At 51.1% G+C, this 12,196-nt stretch overlaps 1 protein-coding gene across 1 annotated transcript; it reads left to right on the plus strand.

Annotated features, from left to right (window-relative positions):
- Nucleotides 1-8,495: 8,495 nt before the first annotated feature.
- On the plus strand, nucleotides 8,496-11,807 carry LRCOL1 (leucine rich colipase like 1). Its single transcript, XM_056115381.1, has 5 exons — nucleotides 8,496-8,579; nucleotides 9,380-9,505; nucleotides 9,581-9,706; nucleotides 9,782-9,904; nucleotides 11,619-11,807. Exons 1-5 carry the CDS (start codon nucleotides 8,496-8,498, stop codon nucleotides 11,805-11,807), a joined length of 648 nt encoding a protein of 215 aa, XP_055971356.1.
- The last annotated feature ends 389 nt before the right edge of the window (nucleotides 11,808-12,196 follow it).

Consider the following 12,196-nt stretch of genomic DNA (forward strand, 5'->3'; position numbering starts at 1 on the left):
TTTACAAATTTTTGTGCTTGGGTTTTGATTATACAATGATTAAATATCCATCCCTCCGCCAGTGCCCATTTTCCACCACCATGGATCCCAGTGTCCCTCCCACACCCATGCCCCCATCCCACCCTGCCTCTGTGGCAGGGCATTTCCTTTTGTTCTCTCTCTCCTTTTGGGTGTTGTGGTCTGCAAAAGAGGCATTGAGTGGCAATCATGTTCAGTCCATAGTCTACTTCCAACATGCATCTCCCCTCCTGGGAGGATCCTCCAAACACCCTTTATTTGGTGCTCCCTTCTCTATCTGAGCTACTCTTTCCCCTAGAATGCCCAGCTGGCCTCTAAGCTATTGAATAATCCTCCTGGTACTGATCTCGGCTATTCTTGGGTATTAATCTCCTATTTTGTTACTTTTTATCCCCCAGATGAATGCAGTTTTTCTATGTCTATCCCTCTTTCTGACTCATTTCGCTTAGCATGATACTTTCCATGTAGTACCACTTGTATGTAAATTTCATGACTTCATCTTTTTTAACAGCTACATAGTACTCCATTGTGTATATGTACCAACGTTTCTTTAACCAGTCATCTGTTCTTGGGCACTCAAGTTTTTTCCAGATTCTGGCTATTATAAGAGTGCTGTAATGAACAAACAAGTGCAGATATCATTTCGACTATACATTTTTGCCTCTCTGGGATATATTCCCAGGAGTGGCATTGCTGGGTCAAATGGGAGCTCAATTTCTAATTTTTTGAGAATCGTCCATACTGTTTTCCAGAAGGGCTGAACCAGTCGACATTCCCACCAACAGTGAAGGAGTGTCCCTTTCTCGCCACATCCATGCCAGCATCGGTTGCTTTTGTTCTTTTGGATGTGGGCCAGTCTCTGAGGTGTGAGATGGTATGTCATTGTGGTTTTGATCTGCATCTCCCTGATAATTAATGATGTAGAGCATTTTCTCATGTGCTTTTCTGCTACTCGGATTTCTTCTTTGAGAAAGTTTCTGTTCATTTCATTGCCCCATTTTTTGATGGGGTTGGATGTTTTCAGCTTTGGGGCTCAGCCTGTCCCTCCGGGCGTGGCCCGTGCCACCGGGCGTGGCTCGTGCAGCTGAGGGCATTGGCCTGTACCCCGGGCCATGGCGTGGCATTGCACGCGTGTCCCACCCGGCTGCTGAGCTCCTCGCCGCATCTGGCAGGTGTTCCAGGTGAGGGCCCACAGGGCCCGCGCGAGACACCGCCCAAGGGGCGCCGCGGCGCTGGTCAGTCCTGCTCTGAAATCTGTTTTTCCAGCTTTGTACAGATACGTTTGGCGTCCTGTGGTGTGTACATCATACGCCCCCGTTAACCCACTGCCACCTGTTGTTTTCTTTCTCCTCTTTCTGTCTTCCTTTCTTCCTTCCTTGCTTCCTTCCTTCCGAATTTTTCTGTGCCGATATCAAAGCCAGGACCACTGCACCATCGTTGGCTCTAGTCCTTACTTTTTCTCTCTGCTCTATCCTTTGATTGCTTTGTACCAAGTCCCAGAATTTTCTAAAACTATGAAAATGGTTTTTTGATGTAAAATTCACATAACACCTGATTCACCTCTTTTTTTTTCTATTTTGTTGTTGATGTTTTGTTTTTGGACCACAGCTGGTGATGCTCAGGTGCTACTCTCAGCTCAGTGCTCAAGGGTCTCTCCAGGTGGCACTTGGGGAAAATCATGCCGTTAGGCAGGATCAAACCATAATTCTTACCCTTTCAGTCAACTCCCCCATCCCTAATTAACCTTTTTTTTTTTTAACCACACCCAGAGGTTCTCAGGGGTTACTCCTGGCTTTGCACTCAGGAATCACTCCTGATAGTGTGATCCTGGCATCCTAGGAATCCCCAGGTTGGCCACATGCAAGGCAAGTGTATTGACCACTGACCTGTCTCTTCACGCCCTAATTAACCATCTTATTCTATTTTGTTTTGTTTGAGGGCCACACGAGCAGTGCTCAGGGCTCACTCCTAGTCATGCACTCAGGGATCACTCCTGCAGGCTCAGGGGGCCATGTGGTGTGCTCGGGATAGAAGCTGGATATGCTGCGTGCAAGGCCAATGCCCTACTAACTCTACTTTTGCTCCAGCCCTAATTAACTTTATTTTCTTTTTTTTATTTGTTAGTTTTAAGGCCATATTCCACAGTGCTCAGAGGTTACTCCTGACTCTGCATTCAGGAATCTTTCTTGGCAGGCTCATAGGACCATATGGGATGCTGGGAATAGAACTCAGGTCAACCGTGTGCAAGGCAAGTGCCTTACCAACTGTACTATCTCTCTGGCCACTAATTAACCATTTTAAAGAACAATAGTTTCATGAACAATTCTGTTAAATTTAGGGCATTCTTTTTGTTGTTGTTGTTTTGTTTTGGGACCATACCTGGCAGTGTTCAGGAGTTACTCCTGGCACCTAGAATTTTGTTTGTTTGTTTGTTTGTTTGCTTTTTGGGTCACACTCATCAATGCACAAGGGTTACTTCTGGTTCATGCACTCAGGAATTACTCCTGGCCGTGCTCGGGGAGACCATATGGGATGCCGGGAATTGAACCCAGGTTGGGATGTGTGCAAGGCAAACGCCCTACCCACTGTACTATCACTCCAACCCCACCTAGGAATTTTTTGCATTAAGGAATTACTCCTGGTAGGTTCCAGGGACCATATGGGATGCTGAGGATCAAACCTGGGTAGCCACATGCAAGGCAAAGGCCCTACCCACAGTAACTATCGCTCCAGCCCAATTTAGGACATTCTTTTTATTTATTTATTTATTTATTTATTTTATTGAATCACTGTGAGATAGACCCTTACAAAGCTGTTCATGATTAGATTTCAGTCACATAGTATTCCAACACTCATTCCTCCACCAGTGCACATTTCCCAGCACTAGTGTTCCCAGTTCTCCTCCCATCACCGCCACCCCCAGCCTGCCTCTATGGAAGGCTCTCTCTCTTTCTCTTTCTCTTTCTCTTTCTCTTTCTCTTTCTCTTTCTCTCTCTCTCTCTCTCTCTCTCTCTCTCTCTCTCTCTCTCTCTCTCTTCTCCCCCACCCCTTTAGGCATCATGGTTTGCATTACACATTCTGAAAGATTGTCATGTATATCTCTTAATCTACTTTAACACTCAGTTCTTGTCCAGCATGATCATTTCTTTCCAACTGCTATTGTCATGCTGGTCCCTTATCTATCTTACGGTAGATTCCAACCATTGACCAGTTCTCCTACCAATTTAGGACATTCTTAATGCTGTGTAGCATTATGTACAATATGTGGGATGCCAGCGATTGAACTGGGGTCAACTGCATACAAGGCAAGCGCCTTAACCCCTGTGCCATCAGTTCTCCAACCCTACCACAACTTCTTTATTCATTCATCTGTCAATGGATTTCCAGTTTTTTTCCAACCCAAAAATAGCCTGGCTGGGGCTGGAGCAATAGCACAGCGGGTAGGGCATTTGCCTTGCACAGGGCCCACCCAGGTTCAATTCCCAGCATCCCATATGGTCCCCTGAGCACCACCAGGGGTAATTCCTGAGTGCAGAGCCAGGACTAACCCCTGAGCATCGCCGGGTGTGACCCAAAAAGAAAAAAAAATAGCCTGGCTGTTGTACTAAGTGCTGCAGTGAACATTGGTGTGCCAGTGCCTTTTTATCTTTTTTTTTTTTATTCACCACCTCCCACCATCAAGTCTGGATGAAGTCCCCACCACATTTGTCTTCTTAAATTAATAATTTTGTGTTTGTGGGGAGGCATAAGTGCCAAGAAATGGAATTGCTAGGTCATTTGGAATTTCTATTCTTTTTTTCTTGGTTTTGGGACCACACAGAGTGGTGCTCGGGCTTTTGTTTGGTTTTGTTTGGGGGCCAGACGCAGTTGTGCTTACTCTTAGGTCTTTGCTCAGGAATAATTCCTGGTTTGTTCTGTGCTTACTCTTAGCTATGTACTCAGGGATCACTCCTGGTGGGCTCAGGGAATCATATGGGCAGCCAGGGATTAAATCCAGGTCAGCTGCATACAAGGTAAGTAACATATCTGCTGTACTATCTCTCCAGGTCTGTAAAATGTATTTTAATTAGAGAAGAGCTCAATAAATGGGAAGGCAGTTCATGTTCATTAAACTTACTACTAAAATAGCAACACAAAGGGGCCAGAGCAATAGAATAGCAGATAGGGCATTTGTCTTCCATGCAGGCAACCCAGGTTCAATTTCCGACATCCCATATGGCCCCATGCCCACTCAGCACCACCAGGAGTAATTCTTGAGTGCAGAGCATCACTTGGTGTGACCCAAAAGGGAAAATAAATAAATAAATAAATAAATAATATAGCAACACTGTCGCTGGAAAGAGTATAGGGATTAGGCACTTGTCTTTCATGGGTCCAGTACCAGGTTCAATCTCTGGCACCCCATACGGTTTTCAGAGCTCAGCAGGAATGATGCCTGAGCACAGCCAGTGGTGACCCAAAAAGCAAATTAAAATGAGCTGCTTTGAAATTGTGTTGGAAGACCAAGGCTAAATTTTTTTTTAATGTAGGAGTGCTGCTATTTATTCAGCCATTGGTTAAGCTGATTGAACTGGGCATGAACTCCACATTACTTTTTTTTTAAATTAGATATCTATGAGATAGACCATTACAAAACTGATCGTAATTGGGTTTCAGTCATACAATGATCAAGCACCCATTCCTCCACCAGTGTACATTTCCAATATCCCCCATCTCCCCACCCCCATACCCCAATCCCCCAACCCCCACCTCCAGCCTCCCTCTATGGGAGACGCTCTCTCTCCTTTTTCCTTTTGCGCATTATGGTTTGCAATATAGGCTGGAGCGATAGCACAGCGGCAGGGCGTTTGCCTTGCACGCAGCCAACATGGCCGACCCGAGTTCGATTCCTCTGCCCCTCTCGAAGAGCCCGGCAAGCTACCGAGAGTATCTCGCCCGCACGGCAGAGCCTGGCAAGCTCCCCGTGACATACTCAATATGTCAAACACAGTAACAACAAAGTCTCCAATGGAGACGTTACTGGGCCCGGTCGAGCAAATCTACGAACAATGGGAGGGCCTTTACCTTTACCTTACAGGTTCAAGGCTAAATTTTTTTTCTTTTTGGGTCACACCCAGAAATGCTCAGGGGTTACTTCTGGCATTCATGCACTCAGGAATTACTCCTGTTGGTGCTCGGGGGACCATATGGGATGCTGGGAATCAAACCCAGGTCAGCCGCAAGCGAGGCAAACACCCTACCCGCTGTGCTATCACTCCAGCCCCACCAAGGCTAAAATTTTTTTTCTTTTTGGGTCACACCCGGCGATGCACAGGGGTTACTCCTGGCTCTTCACTCAGGAATTACTCCTGGCGGTGCTGGGGGACCATCATGGGATGCTGGGAATCGAACCCGGGTCGGCCACGTGCAAGGCAAACGCCCTACCCACTGTGCTATCGCTCCAGCCCCAAGGCTAAAATATTTAAGTGCTCAATGTGCCTGCTCAGTAATGTTGGAGATGGTCAGGTGTATCTGTCTTCTCAGCTGACCCTGAGTTCACAGTAGGAGCCACTAACTAGGTTGCAGGCATGGTCCAGCTGTCACTGGCCAATGCCACTGAGGCTGTGGTGGCTTTCTGGGTTCTATGGGACCAAGTGTAGCTTCTCAGAGTGGCTCAGCTGTTGTCTGCTGGTCAGGTCATCTGCCTTGCAATGGGGAGACTTTGCGGGGGCTGAGGGCAGAAACAGGAAGGAGAATGAAGAGGGGGTGCTAGATGTGCTCCAGTAACTGCGTGGGCTGAGCCTGGCCCTGGGTCAGTGTCTGCATTGAGGCTGGTGTCTTTCCAGAAGCTACCACTGACCAGTTGGTCTGACCACCCAAAGGAGCAGTGGGAGCCAGATTCAGAGGTAGGACCACGGAGACACAGACACTTTTTTTTATAGGCTTTTATTTTATTTATTTATTCATTTATATTTTTGGCTTTTTGGATCACACGTGGCGATGCACAGGGGTTACTCCTGGCTCTGCACTCAGGAATTACCCCTGGCGGTGCTCAGGGGACCATATGGGATGCTGGGGATCGAACCAGTGTCGGCCGCATGCAAGGCAAATACCCTACCCGCTGTGCTATTGCTCCAGCCCTGACACAGGCACTTTTGAGATGTGCGTAATTCTGCTGTGTTTTCTGTGCGGACACTGGGGGTCCTTCTGGGGTCACCTGAGGCTGAGTTGCCTCTGGTTGGAGGAAGCCTGAGGCAAAAACAGCAGCTCTGTGACTGTGTGGCTCAGAAAGGAGTTGATGGGACTTGTCTATAGCAAGATTTGGCATCAGAATTTTCTTTAGCAGGGCCAGAGCAATAATACAGTGGCTAGGGCCCATCTCCATTACCCTAGGTGGTGCCCCAAGTCCACCAAGAATGATCACTGAGCACGGAACCAGAAGTAAGCCCTGTGAGTACCACCAGGTGTGGCCAAAAAAACAAACAAAATAATAACAGTATTCCTTAGCAGTTGAAATCCTATGGAAACATTCCTCACATTGGTGCTTAGAGGAGATTCTGAGGGAAAATGTAGATGGAAAGCTGAGGGATTTTAATTATGTACCCAAGAAAAGAGGAATATTTCAGAGCACTCCAGGGCTAAGAGGTCTCTGTGGTTTTCTTTTTTATTTTTCTTTTTTTAAATACACATAACATATAGGGCCAGAGTAAGAGGGCAGGGCATTTGTCAGGCACGTGGCTGACCGAGGCTTGATCCCCAACACCCCATATAGTCCCCAGGGCTGGCCAGGAATGATTCCTGAGAGCAGAGCAGAGCCAGGAGTAGCCCAAGTATTGCTGGATGTGACCCCAAAACCAAAACTATTAAAGTAAAAACCAATAAAGGTAAAAATAAAGTCTAAAAAATCTCAGAGGTGACTGTGGGGCGGTACCACCACTCCAGGGATGCAGCAGGGCCAGGCAAGCAAGGGATCACCTGGGGAGCCCCTCAGTGAAGGCTTGGGGGCCTCCGACTGGGAAAGCAAGGAGCCCATCTTTCACATGTGATTAAGGACACGACACCCACTTCTGCCAGCCACTCCAGGAGGTTTCTCCTGTTTTGTTTTGGCTTTTGGGTTACACCCAGCAATGCTCTGCACTCAGCAATCAATCCTGGCAGTGCTCGGGGGGACCTTTGGGGATACTGGGAATTGAATCCAGGTCTTTCGCCTGCAAGGCAAATGCCTTCCCCTCTGTATTATCACTTTGGTCCCCCAGTAGGTTTGTCCTGAGTGAGGGGAGTGTGGTGGCCCCTTGGGAGCACCATGATGGCAGGAGGCAGCAGCGCCTGGGATTCCAGCTCTGACTCTGCAGCCATCAGACTTGGAGACTGAGAGAAGTAAATGCTGGCATAGAGAGTTTGGGACCAGAAGTGAGTCTTTCCTGTTGATAAAGTCACCAAACAGTTTTTTGGTTTGTTTTGTTTTGGGTCGCTCCGAGCGATACACAGGGCTTTCTCCTGGATCTATGATCAGGGGTGACTCCAGGTAGAGTTTGGGGGAGCATATGTGGTGCCAAGTATGGGACCTGGGTCAGTCACATACAAGGCAAGTGTTTTTCTCCTACACTATCTCTCCACAAACACTTTCCAAAATCAAGGCCATCCTCCAAGAGAGAGTGCAGGTGAGTTAGTGGACTAAGGATAGAAATTAATCCTACCTGTGTGGTGGGAAACTGAGGCTGTGATGGAGGAGAATGGAAAATGCACTGGAAAATGTTTAATCTAAAACCATGCTAGAACATAGTGTGCATCAATTTAAATATCCATTTTAGGAATTTTTTAGGAGTTAGTACAGCAGGTAAGGCACTTACCTTGTGTGCAAACGACCTGGACTTAATCCCAGCACCCCATACAGTCCCTGGATCTCCACCAGGAGTGACCCTTGACTGCGGAGTCAGGAGCAGCCCTGAGTACTGCCGGGTGTGGCACATAAAGCAATCCATTTTAGAGGCTGGAACAATAGCACAGCCGGTAGGGCATTTGCCTTGCACGCGGCCGACCCGGGTTCGATTCCCAGCATCCCATATGGTCCCCTGAGCACTGTCAGGAGTAATTCCTGAGTGCTGAGCCAGGAGTAACCCCTGTGCATTGCCGGGTGCGACCCAAAAAGAAAAAAAAAAAAAAAGAAAAAAATCCATTTTTGGAGCCAAACAGATCGCACAGGGGTTAAGGTGCATTTTTTGCACTCAGTCAATCCCGATTCAGTCCCTCGTCTTCAAGCATCACCAGGGATGACCCTAAGCACTGCCAGGGTATCCCAGGTGTGACCCCTGGCAGTGCTGAGCAGCACTGCATGCTCGAACCCTTGCACTTAACTCTATGTCTGGTTGGTCAAGACTGACTGGAAGGCCCCTTAGGAGAGCCGCCCAGAGAGCAGAAGCCCTGGGCGGGTTCCACAGAGGGACAGGGAAGTAGGTGTCAGGACCCAGGGTGGCAGCCTCTGTGCTTTAACAGACCCGATGCCGTGGTCTGGGTGCATGCTGCTGCTGCTGCTGTGGGTGCTGTTGGGGTCCGGCCACAAACGACAACTGTCCTCACACAAGGTGAGCCATGTCCACTCACACCCACCCCTGCTCCTGCACGGCTCCTCCTCGGGGCCACCTGCAAAGGCAGGTGAGAAACCACGCCTCGTCACCAGCACTGGCATCCCCAGGTGCGTGGCACTTTTGTCCAGAAACCGATGCCCTGCCACCTGGACGCAGAACAGGGCGGGAGTCTCAGGGATCCAAGAGGGGCTCAGAGCCTCGAGAACGCCCCACCTCTCATGCTGCTGGCCCAGGACAAGGGGGCTCCTGGGTCTAACAAAGCCACACTCCCCAGGGCCTGATTTCCAAGCCACACTGCTGCCCACATACCTGGCACAGCTTGCCTTGGGCCTCCTGTCAGCCAGGCCAACTCTCTGGTGTTTGCTCCCAGACTGGAGCAACCCCAAAATAGCTTCCCTGTACAAAACCCTTCCAGAAAGCCACTGTTTGTCCAGGACCCGGCAGCTTCCTGATCCTAGTGGGGTCTGTGAGGCCAAAGAAATTACCATATGCCCCAGGCATCAAAGAATGTCAACAGGCTAGTGGTCACTGTGGCTGTGCAGGAGCCTCAGGTTGGCTGCAGCCCTGCCACTGGGAACCAGAAGTGCTCAGGAGGCAGCTGGATGCTGGTCCTGTGGCCCTTCTTCCTCCTGGGTGGCCACTGTGCCTCAGCATGCTTCCCTTGTCCACACTGCTCCCCTCAGGCACCCTCCCGCAGACCCTGTCCTCCCTTCCCTCCTCCCCTGGCCACAGTGACTGCTCAGGGAGTGGAGCTAGAGCTAGGGTCAGGGTAGGGTCCTGGCAGCCTGACATTGCAGGGCATCGGGGAGGCCTGCGAGACACACTCAGAGTGTCAGAGCAAATGCTGCAGCACCAACAGCCTTAAACAGCAGAAATTCTGCGTACCCCAGACCTTCTTCCTGACCTGCCCGCCCTGGAGTAAGGTGAGCCACATCCTGGGGAGGGACTGTGGGGGCAGGGTGAGCCAAGTCAGAGCGATCCCACGTCCTCGCCCGTAGCCTGATGGGTATTCATGCATTCACCACACGGACTGCTGGAGCGGCTGCTGCACCACCACCAGCACCAGGAGCATCACCTTCTGCAAGCCCAAAACCCTCTTCCTGCAGTGTCTGCCCTGGAAGAAGGTGGGCTGTGGGCAAGGCGGGCCAGGCTGGGGTGGATTTCCTGGATGCTGGGGTAACCTGTGTCCTGTGTCCCAGCCCACTGGGGCTGTGTGCATTGAACACAGGGAATGTGAAAGCCAGTGTTGCATCAAGACAAAGCAGCCCAACCAGCCCAAGTGCATCAAGCGCAGTGGAATCCTGGCCCTGTGTCTGTCTGTGGTGAGTCCCCAAGCAGCCACACTCGGGGCGGTGTGGGCAGAGGGTGAACTGGGTGCCAGGTGCTGCTGGCTAGTGGGGCCCACAGGAGAGACTGCTCTGTGCCTCCACCAGCTCAGGTTGCCTCCCCAGGAACTTGCACAGAGCCTGGGGCTGAGAGCAGGCGGGCTGTCATTCCACTCAGAGGACAGAAGCCTGGATGGGATTAAGGGCTGATGGCTAGTGGGACCCGCACAGGGGGGTGGGACGGTACAGGGACCAGCACCTGGAGGGTGCTACCGCTTTGAGTTGGAATGTGCAAACAACAGAGCAGCCCCCAGAGTACACCCTGTCTCCAGGGGCCCCTCCCAGCACCTCTGAGTGTTCATGCTCGGGGTACTCAAAAGTGAGGGAGTGCAGGGAGATGAAAGAGGGCAGGAGATGATGGGGTGCAGGAGATGTTGGGATACAGGGATGATGGGGTAAGGAGATGGTGAGTACAGGAGATAATGGGGTTAAAAATGATGGGGTACAGGGGATGATGGGGTACAGGAGGTACAGGAGATGATCAGATACAGGGGGTGATGGGTACAGGGGATCATGGGATTCAGGAGATGATGGAGTACAGATGATGGGGACAGGACACAGGTCTGGGAAGGAGAGAGCTTGTGTGGAAATTGGTTATTGCTAAGTCACCTGCTCAGGGGGAACTGATAGGGGCTTCTCCCTCCACTGAGTTAGGAGCCCAAGTGAGCCCAAGCACATCCTGAGCCCTCAGGTCAGCTGCAGGGAGCTGGCGCGGAAGAGATGCTCAAGAACGCCCCCTGCAGGTGGCCTGCATATTCTGCCTGGGGCCCTGTGCCAGGTACCAGCTGCTGAAGCTCACCCCTATTAAACAACCCTCTAATGGAAGACCCAGAGGATTTGTTATGAACAAGAGACACCCAGGCTTTGGGTACCACATTGGAATAATGGCATCTAATCCCCCTAGATTAATAAATAAACTCAATGCAATTAGACAAAAGTTTGATTGTGGGTTTTGTTTTGCTGGTTTTGGGGTCACACTGGGTATGCTCAGCGCTCACTCCTGATTCTGTGTTCTCAGACAGAGCAGGGTGTTCTCGGGTGTGGGCACTGCCCAGGGGCATGTGGCTCCCTGCTGGGAAGCTCCAGGTGTGCCCTGAGCGCCAGTGGACACTGCGCCCCTGGAGACCCCACACCTCAGTGATGCAAATGCCCCCCAACCTGCAGCTCTTCTTGGGGCCAGAGATCAGCGGGTGTCCCCCATTCCTCCCAGCAGGGGCAGTTGCTCACCAGCCAACCCAGCCCGCCCCAGCTCCTAGCTCTGCCCCTGCACCCCTGTCCCCCAAGTTCTCTGTGTATGTCTGTTCCCTCCATGGGCTCCCCTGAGGTGAGGGACAGGGTCTGGACAACTTGCCCTCATGCAGGAGGCCCTGGGTTCCTTCACTGGCCCCAAATACTCTTTCTGTTCATGTCAACAGATGCTTCCTGGGGACACCCATGGACATGGGCACATCGGGGCAGCCCCAGCACACAGTCCTGATCCCAATTTCCTAGGGAAAAGCCACTGGTCCCGGCTCCAGTCCACCTGCTTTTAGGACTCCAGGGGTTGGCCTTGGCCCTGGCCCACTCTGGAGACCCCTCCTCTGAGGAATGTTTACAGAAGACTCCAGGGGGACGTCTCCAGTGAGCACCTGCCCAGACCCTGGGCACACAGGGCTCCCAGCAGCGCCGCCACGCCTCCACCGACCTGGCCACCGGCCCCACTTCCCACCACCCGGGCTCTGCAGCAAACCACAGGGAACCACAGCTGCGGGTGTCTTCCCACCAGCTCCGGCTGGCATCCCGGAGGTTCCAGGGAGGGGCCACCAGGGGGCGCTGCAGCCCCAGTCCCATCTCAGCCTAGCCGCCCCACCTGTGAGGGAGCCAGGAGGGTGGTCAGGGGCACTGCACAGCTCCGGACAGACATCCTTGTCCCCACGCGGCTAGAGAGTTACCGTTCGATGACCGATTTTTGTACGGGGTGCTGAGCAACCCGAGATAGTTCTCTGACCCAGATATATTCTTTTAATTTTTTAACTCTGGGAAAAAAGTTTTTTTTGGGGGGTCACACCCAGCAATGCTCCGCACTTCGGGATCATTTCTGGCAGCACTCAGGGGACCATATGGGGTCCAGGAATTGAACCCAGGGCAAGGCCCTTCCCGCTGTGCTATCTCTTAGCCCCAAGTTCTATCCTTTAATCCATTTTTTTGAGTTTTATCTGCTGATCATTTGATTTCAAAGGCTTCCGGTGA

Source organism: Sorex fumeus, unplaced genomic scaffold, assembly GCF_029834395.1.
Source record: "Sorex fumeus unplaced genomic scaffold, SorFum_2.1 ptg000029l, whole genome shotgun sequence".
NCBI lineage: Eukaryota > Metazoa > Chordata > Mammalia > Eulipotyphla > Soricidae > Sorex > Sorex fumeus.